The sequence below is a fragment of the Vitis vinifera genome, chromosome 2 (genome assembly GCF_030704535.1).
Source record: "Vitis vinifera cultivar Pinot Noir 40024 chromosome 2, ASM3070453v1".
Taxonomy (NCBI): domain Eukaryota; kingdom Viridiplantae; phylum Streptophyta; class Magnoliopsida; order Vitales; family Vitaceae; genus Vitis; species Vitis vinifera.
In genome coordinates this window covers 18,742,279-18,755,258 of record NC_081806.1, presented here as the reverse complement: position 1 = coordinate 18,755,258, position 12,980 = coordinate 18,742,279, and the positions used below count along the sequence as shown (strand labels likewise).

General features: G+C 28.8%; 1 protein-coding gene across 1 annotated transcript; it reads left to right on the top strand.

Moving 5' to 3' along the window:
- The first annotated feature begins 255 nt into the window (after positions 1–255).
- LOC100247760 (probable polyamine transporter At1g31830) lies at positions 256–3,246 on the top strand. Its single transcript, XM_010667089.3, has 2 exons — positions 256–459; positions 1,425–3,246. The coding sequence occupies exons 1-2, from the start codon at positions 397–399 to the stop codon at positions 2,868–2,870; spliced, it is 1,509 nt and encodes a 502-aa protein (XP_010665391.1). The 5' UTR covers positions 256–396; the 3' UTR covers positions 2,871–3,246.
- Positions 3,247–12,980: the final 9,734 nt, after the last annotated feature.

The window sequence follows — 12,980 nt, the reverse complement described above, 5'->3', positions numbered from 1 at the left end:
GACAAACAAGAAAATCAAAAATTGAAAATTGAATCAATAAGGATGGTTTTTAAAATTCTTAGACCTTTTTTATTATTAAATAACGAAATAATATTGGTTTTGGTTGGTTGTTAAAGGCATGTGTTTCAAACATGATCTCACTTGTAATTAAAATAATAATTTAGACTAAAAACAACAAATTTGACGTATAAAAATTATATAATAATGAAATAAGAAAAAAAAAACCCCAAAATAAAAGGAAGTTTGTCTCATGAGCCAATCCATGACCAATTTCTCAGTCTAGGTCGTCTCCTTCCCCCTTGCTCTCCCTTGAAGCGCCGGTATAGTGCGGAATCTCAAAACGGCGTCGTTTCAGTTGACAGTCCACCACCCGCTTCTCAAAACTACGTCGTTGCAATGGAGAGTCCACCGAGCGCTCCTCAAAACGATGTCGTCGGAGTCCCGACTCCAACCGTTGAGGTGTGTATAGTTGCTTGCTGCCGCAGTGGTGTCTTTATAATTTTCAATTTTTTATTTTATTTTAAAATTTTAAGATATTTTAGAAATTTTTTTATAGTCAAGAAAAAGGTCTCATGAATATTTTTATTAAAATCGATCTGGTTAAATTGATTTTTTTTTTAATATTTTTATTTTATTAATTGGAATTTGAATTATTGATTAATTCATTATGGTAGGATATGTGATTATTGGACCTTTCATATATATATATATATATATATATATATATATATATTTAAAAATCTTCATTTTTGGTTTTTACCAATTATATTGAGTGAAAAAAAATTTAAATTTTTTTTGATACTAATTAATTAGTATTTAATTTATACTAAAAATGTGTTTAATAATAATTTTAAAAAAATATTTTTAATTTTTTTAACATTTAAATGATAAAAATTTTCAAGTGTAAAAATTAAAAACGATTCTTAAAATTATTATTAGATGGGTTCTTAATTTGTTTGAACTATTATTTTTAAAAGAAGTGTTTAGTGAAGTATTATTAGCATTTAATGAGTGATTTTCAAATTCAATAAAGGACTTGAAAATTAAATTGAAAAAAATATTTAATTTATTTTATTATAATAAAATTCTTTATATAATTCACTCCCATTAATTTTCATTTTCATCAAAATAAAATATAATTAAAATAAAAGAATTTTTGTACAAAAGGCATGTATCAATGTTATGTGCTTGAAAACACTTTCTAAAATATTTAAAATTTAAAGAATTATTACTTTCTTAAATTTTAAAATTAAAAGAAAAGTTTTTAATTGCACAAGTCAAATTTATGCTTTTTTCATAAGAATTATTATATTTTGTATAAAAATTTATATTTAAAAAAAATTCAAGTGCCACCTTAATTAATTATTTATGAAATATATTAAAACCCGATGTTTATTATGTTGAGAACTTGAATTTGAGTGCAGACGTCAAAGGAAGAGGCTCCTGCAATGGGGGAATGCAAAGGTGCGGAATATGTGGGTGTGGATGTTGATGAAGTAGCTCCTCTTGGAGTAGATAACTTCAAGAAAGTTTCAGTCTTACCACTTGTTTTCCTCATCTTCTATGAGGTTTCAGGGGGTGCATTTGGCATTGAGGACGCTGTGAGAGCTGCAGGCCCTCTTCTGGCCTTGCTCGGGTTTTTGATCTTCCCCTTCATATGGAGCATTCCTGAGGCGTTAATCACAGCTGAAATGGGCACCATGTTCCCTGAAAATGGTGGGTATGTGGTTTGGGTGTCGTCTGCTTTGGGGCCTTATTGGGGGTTTCAGCTAGGCTGGATGAAATGGTTTAGTGGAGTTATTGACAATGCTCTATACCCACTTCTGTTTCTGGACTATTTGAGTCCCACTGTCCCTGCTTTAAGTGGTGGCTTACCAAGAATTGCAGCGGTATTGGCTTTGATTGTAGTTCTCACTTACATGAACTACAGGGGTTTAACCATTGTGGGATGGGCTTCCGTTCTGCTGGGTTTGTTTTCAATCCTTCCATTTGTAATTATGGGACTCGTTTCGATTCCAAAGTTGAAGCCCTCCAGATGGTTGGTGATAGAAAAGGATGTGAATTGGAGTTTGTATTTGAGCACTCTCTTTTGGAACCTGAACTACTGGGACTCAATCAGTACTATTGCAGGGGAGGTGGAAAACCCAAAAAAGACTCTTCCAATGGCACTGTTTTGTGCCCTGATCTTGGTCGTCCGCAGCTATTTCTTCCCTCTTTTAATTGGCACTGGCGCCCTTTCTCTTGATCGTGAGGCTTGGACTGATGGGTATTTCTCATATGTTGCCAAAATGATAGGGGGAGTCTGGTTGAGCTGGTGGATTGCAGGAGCTGCTGCAGCGTCCAATCTGGGGATGTTTGTAGCTGAAATGAGCAGTGATTCCTTCCAACTTTTAGGGATGGCGGAGCGTGGAATGCTTCCCAGTGTCTTTGCCAAAAGGTCGCGCTATGGCACCCCGCTCATTGGAATTCTATTATCAGCTTCTGGAGTGCTTTTGCTTTCATGGATGAGCTTTCAAGAGACAATAGCTGCAGAAAACTTCTTGTATTGTTTTGGAATGATTTTGGAGTTCATAGCATTTGTTCGATTGAGGATTAAATACCCGGCTGCTCCTCGCCCATACAAGATACCTCTTGGGACAATTGGATCTATTCTTATGTGTATTCCTCCAACCATATTGATCTGTATCATGGTGGCTCTTTCTTCACTCAAAGTTGCGGTAGCGAGTCTTATTGTTGTGATCATTGGACTTCTGATGCAGCCTTGTCTCAAATGTGCTGAGAGAAAGAAATGGTTTAAATTCTCAGTGAGTTCCGATCTCCCTGACCTTAATGGTGAAAATGATGAGAATGTCGTACCTCTAGTGGATTAACTTGAAACAACGATTCCATTACTACAGCTAAAAGTGCTAATACAGGATGAGCATACCCAAAAAGTATGATTTGGAAGAGGGCTCCATGGACGACTAGCAGGTGTGATTGTGGCTTTGTATCTGATTAAGGTTATTTCTCTAATTCAAATGCTTATCGGTATGTAGCTAATACATATTAGAGTCTTCATAGATAGGTGTGATGATCGACAACTTAGAATCAAGCATAAGTAGAAAATTGCATGAGTGTCTCTTTTAGTACTTTTCTAAGAACCCGAAAAATACTAGATAGTAGTTGATTTTAGGAAATAATATGTGGAATGTATACATTACTCAGATATATCAAACCATTTGCATTATGGAACTTCAATTATGAACACATTAGCTCACAAGTCACAACCCTTCATTTCCAACCATGATGGTTGGTTTGATTTGCGTGTTTTAAGCATTGTTTTGGTTCATTTGCTCTAAATTTTAGATGAAGGTAGAGGTATCCATTTTGGCCCGTGGCCCGGCACGCCAAAAGGCTAGGCTGGGTCAAGGCAACACAACCCAACACTGTAGCAGGCTGGGCCAACACGACCCAAAGGAGCGGGTCATACTAGGCCTAAAGAAATAGCCCGCCGACCATCTTGGCCCTTTTAAATTTCACTTTTCACTTTTTAGTACATGTCAAATCTTTATAATACCCCTCTCAACAACTATATAATGGTTAGTTTAAGGGGTAAAAAAGTAAATCAATAACTATTTTTACTTCTTTCATGTCAAATGTCAATATTACCCCTCCCAACAACTATATAATTGCTAGTTTAAAGGATAAATAAGTAAATCACTCACTATTAATATTTTTATGTCAAATATCTATAATATCCTTCTCAATAACTATATAACGGATAGTTTTAAGGGTAAATAAGTAAGTGACTCATCAATACTTCTCTATAAATACCCTTCATTTTAATTCTTTCTCACACAATTCCCTATTCTCTCTCTTTATATTGTTTACAATTCTCTCTACTTTCTCTTTTCACAATTCTCTAAATTGAAATTCTCTCAAGTGGTAAAGATATCTACTAAATCTACAAGTGCTAAAGATATCTACCAACTCTATGAGTGGTTATCATTCATAAGGTTAAGGTATTTATATTTAGTTATTTCATTTATTTATTTTAATTCTTTATATTTAATTTAATTGTTTTCTTTCTTTTATCTTATTTTTTTCCTCTAAAATTAAAAATGGATCTTCATCACCTAGATGTAAAAAACCTTGACTTTGGTATTGATGTATGTAATGAATTTAATCCTTTTGAAGAAGACGAGACTCCCACCTCCTCTAGTGTCCCTCCCTCTAAGCTTCCCTAATCTAATCCCATAGGCAAAAGACTTAGGGCTAGTAGATGCACATCTATAGTATGGAATTACTTTACTATAATAAATGGATAAAATATAAGAGGATAGGTAGAAAATCTAGCAGAATGTAAGTATTGTAAAAAAAAACATATAGTAGCAAAGCTAGTGGTGGCACAGGTTACCTTAAAAGACATGTCCGAACAATGTATAAAAAAACATGGTGCATTAGACCCTAGACAATCCCAAATAAGTCAAAACAAAATAGGATCTAGTACATCTTCAATTACCCCCTTTATATACAATCAACAATTCCTAAGAGAAGGGTTAGCTAAAATGATTGCCAGTATGGGGCTTCCATTGACATTTGGAGAAGATCTTAGATTTGTACATTTCATGCAAAAGTATGCCCAACCAGCCTATCATAGAATTCATTGGACTACTTCTCGTAATAATGTAATTAAATGTTACCTAAATGAAAAAAAATTAGTAATTAAAGAATTTAAAAATCATAGTGGTATTGTATATGTGGCCTCATATCTATGGACTAATCAAAGTAATATACCTTTTACATGTGTGACATTACATTATACAGATTCAAATATGAAATTACAAAAGAAAATATTAGGTTTTCGTAAAATACTACATTCTCATGATAGGTCTTCCATATATGATTATTTGATAAGTGTGCTTAGAGAATATGGGACACAAAGCAAAAAATTTAGTATTACCTTTGATAATGCTTCAAATAATAAAAGTGTCTTAAATTTATTTGTAAGAACAATTAGAGAAGGTCCACTAAGTGAAATATTTAATGTGAAATGTATTTGTCATATAATTAATTTAATAGTACAAGATGGTTTAAAATTAATCTTCAAACATACTGATTAACATAAAGTATAAAATTCTTGTAATTTATTAAATAAATCAAGAAGTAGTATAGTAGACTGAATAGCCTGTAATGAGGGTGATATTAATTTTAAACCATCTTGTTTTATTAAATTAATTATATGACAAATACATCTCACATGAAATATTTCACTTAGTGGACCTTTTCTAATTGTTCTTACAAATAAATTTGTGGCACTTTTATTATTTGAAGCATTATCAAAGGTAATACTAAAATTTTTTGTTTTGTATCTCATATTCTCTAAAAACACTTGTCAAAAAGAATCATATATAGAAGACCCATCATGAGAATGTAATATTTTACAAAAACCTAATATTTTCTTTTGTAATTTCATATTTGAATTTGTATAATGTAATGTGACACATGTAAAAGGTTCATTACTTTTATTAGTCCATAGATATGAGGCCACATATACAATACCACTATGATTTTTAAATTCTTCAATTACTAATTGTTGATTGTATATAAAGGGGGTCATTGAAGATGTACTAGATCCTATTTCATTTTGACTTATTTGGGATTATCTAGGGTCTAGTGCACCATGTTTTTTTGTACATTGTTCGGCATGTCTTTTAAGATGACCTGTGCCACCACTAGCTTTGCAACTATATGTTTTTTTACAATACTTACATTCTGCTAGATTTTCTACCTCTCCTCTTGTATTTTGTCTATTTGTTATAGTGAAGTGATTCCATACTATAGATGTGCGTCTACTAGCCCTAGGTCTTTTACCTATGGGATTGGGTTGGGGAAGGCTAGAGAGAGGGACACTAGAGGATGTAGGAGTCTTGTCATCTTCAAAAGGATTAAATTCATTACATGCATCAATACCAAAGTCAAGGTTTTCTACGTCTAGGTGATGAGGATCCATTTTTAATTTTAGAGGGAAAAAAATAAGATAAAAGAAAAAAAACAATTAAATTAAAAAATATAAAATTAAAATAAATAAATGAAACAACTAAATATAAATACCTCAACCTTATGAATGATGACCACTTGTAGAATTGGCACATATCTTTAGCACTTGTAGAGTTAGTAGATATCTTTACCACTTGAGAGAATTTCAATTTAGAGAATTGTGAAAAGAGAAAGTAGAGAGAATTGTAAACAATATAAAGAGAGATAATAGAGAATTGTGTGAGAAAAAATTAAAATGAAGGGTATTATAAATATTATAATAGTGAGTGATTTGACATTTGACATGAAAAAAGTAAAATTAGCTATTGATTTACTTTTTTATCCCTCAAACTAGTCATTATATAATTGTTGAGAGGGGTATTATAGACATTTGATATGTAATAAAAAGTAAAAAGTGAAATTTAAAAAGGTCAAGTGGGTCGGCACGGTGGACCGGCAGACTGTTTCTTTAGGCCCAACATAGCCCGCTTCTTTGGGTTGTGCCGGCCTAACCTGCTACAATGTTGGGTTGTGTCAGGCCACGAGCCAAAATGGGCTGTGCAGCCCAATGGACACCTCTAGTTTGTTAGCACATTCTCAAAGTCCTCCACTGTTCAATGAAACCAATATCCGGAATCATTTGTACTACTTCCTATGTTGCTTCAATTCTTAGTCTTCTTGAATCTCTATGTTTGAGAACTCTTTGAAGTTTCTATTCTGTTTAGTTCCTTAGAAAATAGTTCTGTAGAACAAGTTCACCTGAGTTCATTGAGGTTGCCCTATTGATTCTTTAGTTAGTTTTTAGTTAATCATCTTTCACTTCATCCTCCCCAGAAACCTGACAAAACTCTTCCTAGATTAGCAGAAAACCCCCTCAAATACCCTCCCTAGGTAACAATCTCAAAATGAGTATATGAAAATGAAAATGGATGCACCCAGAGATGGAACAGGAAAAAAAAAACAGTTATTTGATTAAAAGCTATTCAAAACCCAAAATTTGAAATTTAACCCTACATTCTATTTTGGTCTCATTCGGATAAAAATGGCCTTATTATTTTTTTGTAAAAATAATCCTCTTTTTTAAAAACTTATATGTAAATACTTGAAACAGTAAAGGACATTTATGTCAAAAATTAGTTATTTTTCAATTGAAAACATAGGGAAGATTAGATTAACGATATGAAGATTATTTCATTCTTTTAACCAAATATTTAAAAAAAAAAAAAAAAAAAAACCCCCATGACCAAACCGCGATTTCCTTAAATCTTGGCATCAGTTTTTGTAAAAAGTAGTGATATACTCTGGGTTAGTTGAGAGATTAAAGTCTTGTTGGATAACTGTTTTTGAAAAATAGTTTTTGGGAATAATTTTTAAAAATGGTTTTTTAATGTTTTGTAGAACAAAAGTCTATTTGGGAACCTAAAATATTTTTAATGTATTTTTAATATTTTAAAAATATTTTCTTATATTTAGTGTTTTATTTTTAATCATTCTTTATGTTTGTATAATTATTTTTTAAAATAACACTCTAAAAACAAGTGAAAACAAATGAAAACAATTAAAGGATATTTTATGAAAATACCTTGTTTTTTATTTTTAAAAATAGAAAACGAAAAAGGTTTTTTTTTTTGTTGCTATTAAAGCATGTTTGGTAATTATTTTTTAAATTAGTTCTGAAAAATAGTTTTTGAGAACGGTTTTTGAAAACTGTTATATGATTTTTATAGAATAAAAGTATGTTTGCAAACATAAAATGTTTTAATCTATTTTAATATTTTTAAGTATGTTTTAAAAATAATTTTTATATCTATTTTATTTTAATCATTCTACATGTTTTGTATAATTATTTCTTAAAATAACCCTAAAAAAAAAAAAAAACAAGTGAAAACAATAGAAGTGAAATTTTCAAATTTTGTAATCAGCCTTTTTCCCACGAGAAGATTAGACAATATATGTCATTCTCATCACCTATTTAACCCAAATTTGACTCATGTAAAAAAAATTTTCTTTTATTTTAAAATTAAAAAAAAAACTCAAAAAATAATATTGTTTTTGTTATAAAATATAAAATTTTGATATTGATGTATATCTCTTTGTGACTCCTTATAAAATGGTGAGACCTTTAATGAAAATTCATTCCATTTTCTTCATATATTATATTCTACTTTTCTTTGAATATATTTGTTAATTCTCTTGTCTTTTCTTCTCCTTATTCTTTTATTTCACAACACGTTATGAGCACACTACTATGAGTATGCAGAAAAAAAAGAAGAATGCATGAGATAGAAAAAAAAAAATTTCATCTACAAAATTCCTTATAGGTATGTAGCCTTATTCTTTTCGAATGAAATATGAAAAGTAGTATGCATTGTATTATTATAATTTTTATTTACTTTATCTCATAGCTAGAAGCTTTGTGAATCATATTTTATATAATTACAGATATTTTAAGTATTTAATAATTAGAAGTTATACAAAAAATAAAAAATAAAAAATCATAACTAGAAATTATGGAAAAAAAATATGTGCAATCCCTATAACCAAAAGTTATGGATATAAATTACAAGATTACAAATACATGGTCAGAAGTTATGTATATGATCCCTAATTATCTATATTTAATTATATGATATAACTGAAAGTTATACCAAACAATATTATATAATTAGAAACTATAAAAGAAATAATTTATAGCCTAAAGTTATGTACAAATCTACATAATGAAAGTTCATACCTTGAAGTTATGCACAAATTTACACAAAAAATAGTTCATAGTTTGAAGCTATGTACAAATTTACACATTTTCTTGTTTTTACAAAATAATCATAGCCCGAAACTATGAAAAATATTAACTTTTATTTTATTTTTAATTATATTATGTAAACAGAAGTTATACAAAACAAAATTTTATAGCCAGAAGATATACAATGAATATTTTATAACTTAAAGTTATGTACAAATTTATACATTTATGGTATAATAAAATAGAATGTATAGTTGAAACTATGCAAAAAATGTTTATATAGCCAAAAGCTATATAAGCCATATTTTTTGTACCTAAGGCATAAACATGAAAATATTGATATTTTAATTTTGTATAGCTATAAGTTATATAGAGAATTTCTAATTATGGTATAACCAAAAGTTATACAAACTAAATTGTCAATTAATAATTTTATGAAATTTTATAGCTAAAAGCTACACAAATAATATTTTATAGTTTGATGTTATGCAAAATTTTCATTTTATCATAACAAAATTATGGCTAGAAGTTCTGATAAATTTATTCTTTAATTAATATTGCCTTGGTAGTTTCTTAAGTTCATAATAATTATTTTACTTTATGATAATATGCAATGTTATTTGAACAAAAAAAACTACCAATTCAAGGTTCACTAGTTGAACTAGTGGTCGAACCGCAATCGAACCGATGATGTCATAAATATGTATTTTATATATTATTAAATTTTAAAATATTTATAAAAAAATTAATATATAAAACATTAAAAATCAATAATATTTATTTTTTTCATCTTTAATATTATCAACTTGATGTACATAAATGCATTCATATTTTAAAATTTTGTTAAATAAAATATATATAATATTTAAATTTGAAGATATTTATTGAAAGTTATTTAATGTACCTATATATATATATATATATATATATATATATATATATTCAAAAGTTCTATATCTTATTATTTCATTTATTTTACGGTTGTAAAAATTATTACATTATTTTATTTATATTATTTATAATTTTATTATTATAAAAATTTTGAAAACATTATTGTTATATAATTTACTGTTGTGTGAATATGTTAAAAAATACTCTAGTAGTGCAATGGTGTTGCCTATGCCATTTGAAATGGAGGTCTTCGATTCAAATCCTCAAGGTGTTGTTATGCTTTAAAAAAAAAATTCTCATTTCTCCCTCCCACCAATCCCACATCAAAAGGAGATAGGAAATAAAATGGTTTTATATTGCACATTAACCCTTCTTATAAGCAACAACAAATGGCTCATCTGATAGCCCAGCTCCACAATAAGGCCAAAGCTCATTTTGGCCCATTAAGGTAAGAATGGATCCAAGCTAGAACCGGCAGCCCAGTTTGTTGAGTTAGCGGTTTGACCACTAGGTTGATCAATTCAACAGCAATTTGATGGCAATCCCAGCTCAATCTGTGACCCAGACAAGATCAAGCCCCAATCAACAGTTGAACCGATTGGTCTGGTCCAATTTTTATAACATTGATAATATGAAAAATATTGTTTATCATGATCAACCTATGTAGAGAAGGAAAGTATATATTTCTATATATTCTTATAATTATAAGTTATATAATAATTTGTATTTGGTGCCATGAAGCTACATGAAAAATAATTTGTATATGTTATAGCCTAAAGCTTTATAAATAATTAATTTGCATATTCTTATAGCCCAAAGCTCGAAGCTATATGGAATTTTTTTTTTGTATATATTTTTATATCTTGAAAAAATATGTAAAACATTTTTATAGCCTAAAGTTCTATGAAAAAAAAATATGTATTTCCTATAAATGAAAACTATAGATTTTATTATTTTATATGTTATTATAGTTAAAAGCTATAAAAAAAATGGTTAATATAATATAATTTCTCATAGCTAAGAACTATTTGGAATAATTAATTTTATAATCTTTCATGGCTAGAAGCCATATAGAAAATTTATGACTTCAAGTCATATATGTGAAACAAAATATATGTTATATATAAATAGAGATTATTATAAGTATTATGATGTAAACTTTGTTGTTTCACTTATAGCCTAAAGCTACAAGAATTTTATATATTTTTATAGTATGAAGTTATGGAATATGAATTTTCTTTTTTTTTAAGAGTTCAATTATTGAAATCCTTAATTTTCTATGATTTGGATTTGAATGTACCAATGGTATTTTTTTTAATGCAATAATTTCATTATCCAATAATAATTTTGAAATTACAATAGGTTCAACTATTATTCTCAATATATTTTGTTATATCTTTGTTTATATATTTAGATGGATTTGTAGTGTTTCAATTAAAGTTTTGAGACAACAAGATGCTTTAAATCATGAAATGTTCTCTTCAAATTTTGATTTATAAATTAATTTTTGCACATTGATTTATATCATAATAATATTTTGAATAAATTTATTGATCTATCTATCACTACAATTAGTTTGATTATTGAAATACTTCCTAGTTATTTTATGTATAAATGGTTTCACACTTACAAAATCAAATGTGTAAGATATTTAAGAAATATATAATTTTAAATTATCTTTTTCATATTTATTTTGTTGTGTTATATACGCTCTCATTTCTTTTACACAACTTATTAAGTCAAGTCATCATCGATGATTAATATTTTTTTTTTTGTTGATTTTAACTCTTCCTCCATGATAATATTTCTTCAATTCTATAAAGGCAAGACCGTTATGATATGTTTCATGACTTGTTATTTTGATGAAACGTTTGTCTCAGTAATTGCACAACATTGGTGACAAATAATGTTAATACTATATTAGGTAATAGAAGCCTGATTAAAGGTTCCAAAATAGTTTATCCTATGTCACTATTAGTAATTGATTCCATGTAAATGACACTTTATATGATGCTAGATTTAGAAGAATCTTGTAAGACCAACTTGGTCCCCCAAGGTAAACAATGATACATTTTTATTTATTTATTTATTTATTTGTAAATTCGTATGAATGTACATTATAAAACCAAAAGTGTTTACCTATTGACTAGTCTACCTATACACTTGAAATGTACAATGACATTTTGTGTAGATTATCATTTTAATGAGACAATTTTCCCGCCGTTAGGGAGAGAAGAGCCAATTCCAAAAGAACGGCGTGAAATTATTTAGAATGCATTGACTTTGACTCATTTTGATTCTCATACTAATCAATGTGAATTGGAAGTTCAAAAAGATTATTCATTTGCAAGAACTTGTAAATCAACTACCAAATGCTTTTAGTGATGCAAAGAAAGTGACAAAATCATTTTCACTGACTTAGAATATTCCAATACGAATTGATGTCCTTGAAGGACGATTAAATAATGAGTTGATATCCTTGAAGGACAATTAAATAATGCATTGATGTCCTTGAAGGACAATAAAATAATAAGTTGATGTCCTTAAAGGAAAATTAAATATAAATTGATGTCCCTAAAGGACAATTAAATAATGAATTGATTTCCTTAAAGAACAATTAAATAATGAGTTGATGTCCTTGAAGGACAATTAAATAATAAGTCTAAGGCATGCTTGAAGCATGGTAGACTCTAAAAAGGTAAACACGTTCCTTAAAAGAGGAAAACACAAGGAAAAATATATGAAAGTTGGCACTCTTGAAAAAGTTTCATATAAAGTGAGTTATTAAAATGACTTATCAATCTCAAGTAGTCCTTGAAGAGGCACAGTTTAAACAAGTAACTCTATGAGAGGCATATATTTTACAATTAGCTCCTGAAAAGGTACAAATATCTTATATTGATGAGATCTCAATTATTTACTTATATATGGAGAAAAATGGGATTGAAATACTCTTATCATTGACAATATATTTTCTTTCCAAGTAGCTATTGACATCATAAGAAATTATGAGGATCCTAAAGTAGAAACTATGGATGATGTCAACATAGAAAAAATTGACCAAAATGGAAATAATACATCCCAACAAAATTAGACTCATTATAAAAATGAGAAATATTTGGACTTGTAGTCTAGAGCCTAATATTATCAAACTTGTTGGATATAAATGAGTATTAATAAGAAAGTGCAATGAAAAAAATGAAATTACAAGATATAAAGCGTGACTCATAGCTCAAGGTTTCTTGTAGAGACTGGCCGAACTTCTCTATTGTACCAAAACACTTAGCCTTTTTACGTAGTAACTCTGGTCAAGAAAAACTAGAGAAAG

Excerpts from the sequence above, each read along its gene's own strand:
- LOC100247760 (XM_010667089.3), top strand. The coding sequence starts at position 397 with ATGGAGAGTCCACCGAGCGCTCCTCAAAACGATGTCGTCGGAGTCCCG. Across the intron at positions 460-1,424 it reads TCCCGACTCCAACCGTTGAG|ACGTCAAAGGAAGAGGCTCC; the intron begins GTGTGTATAGTT and ends ATTTGAGTGCAG.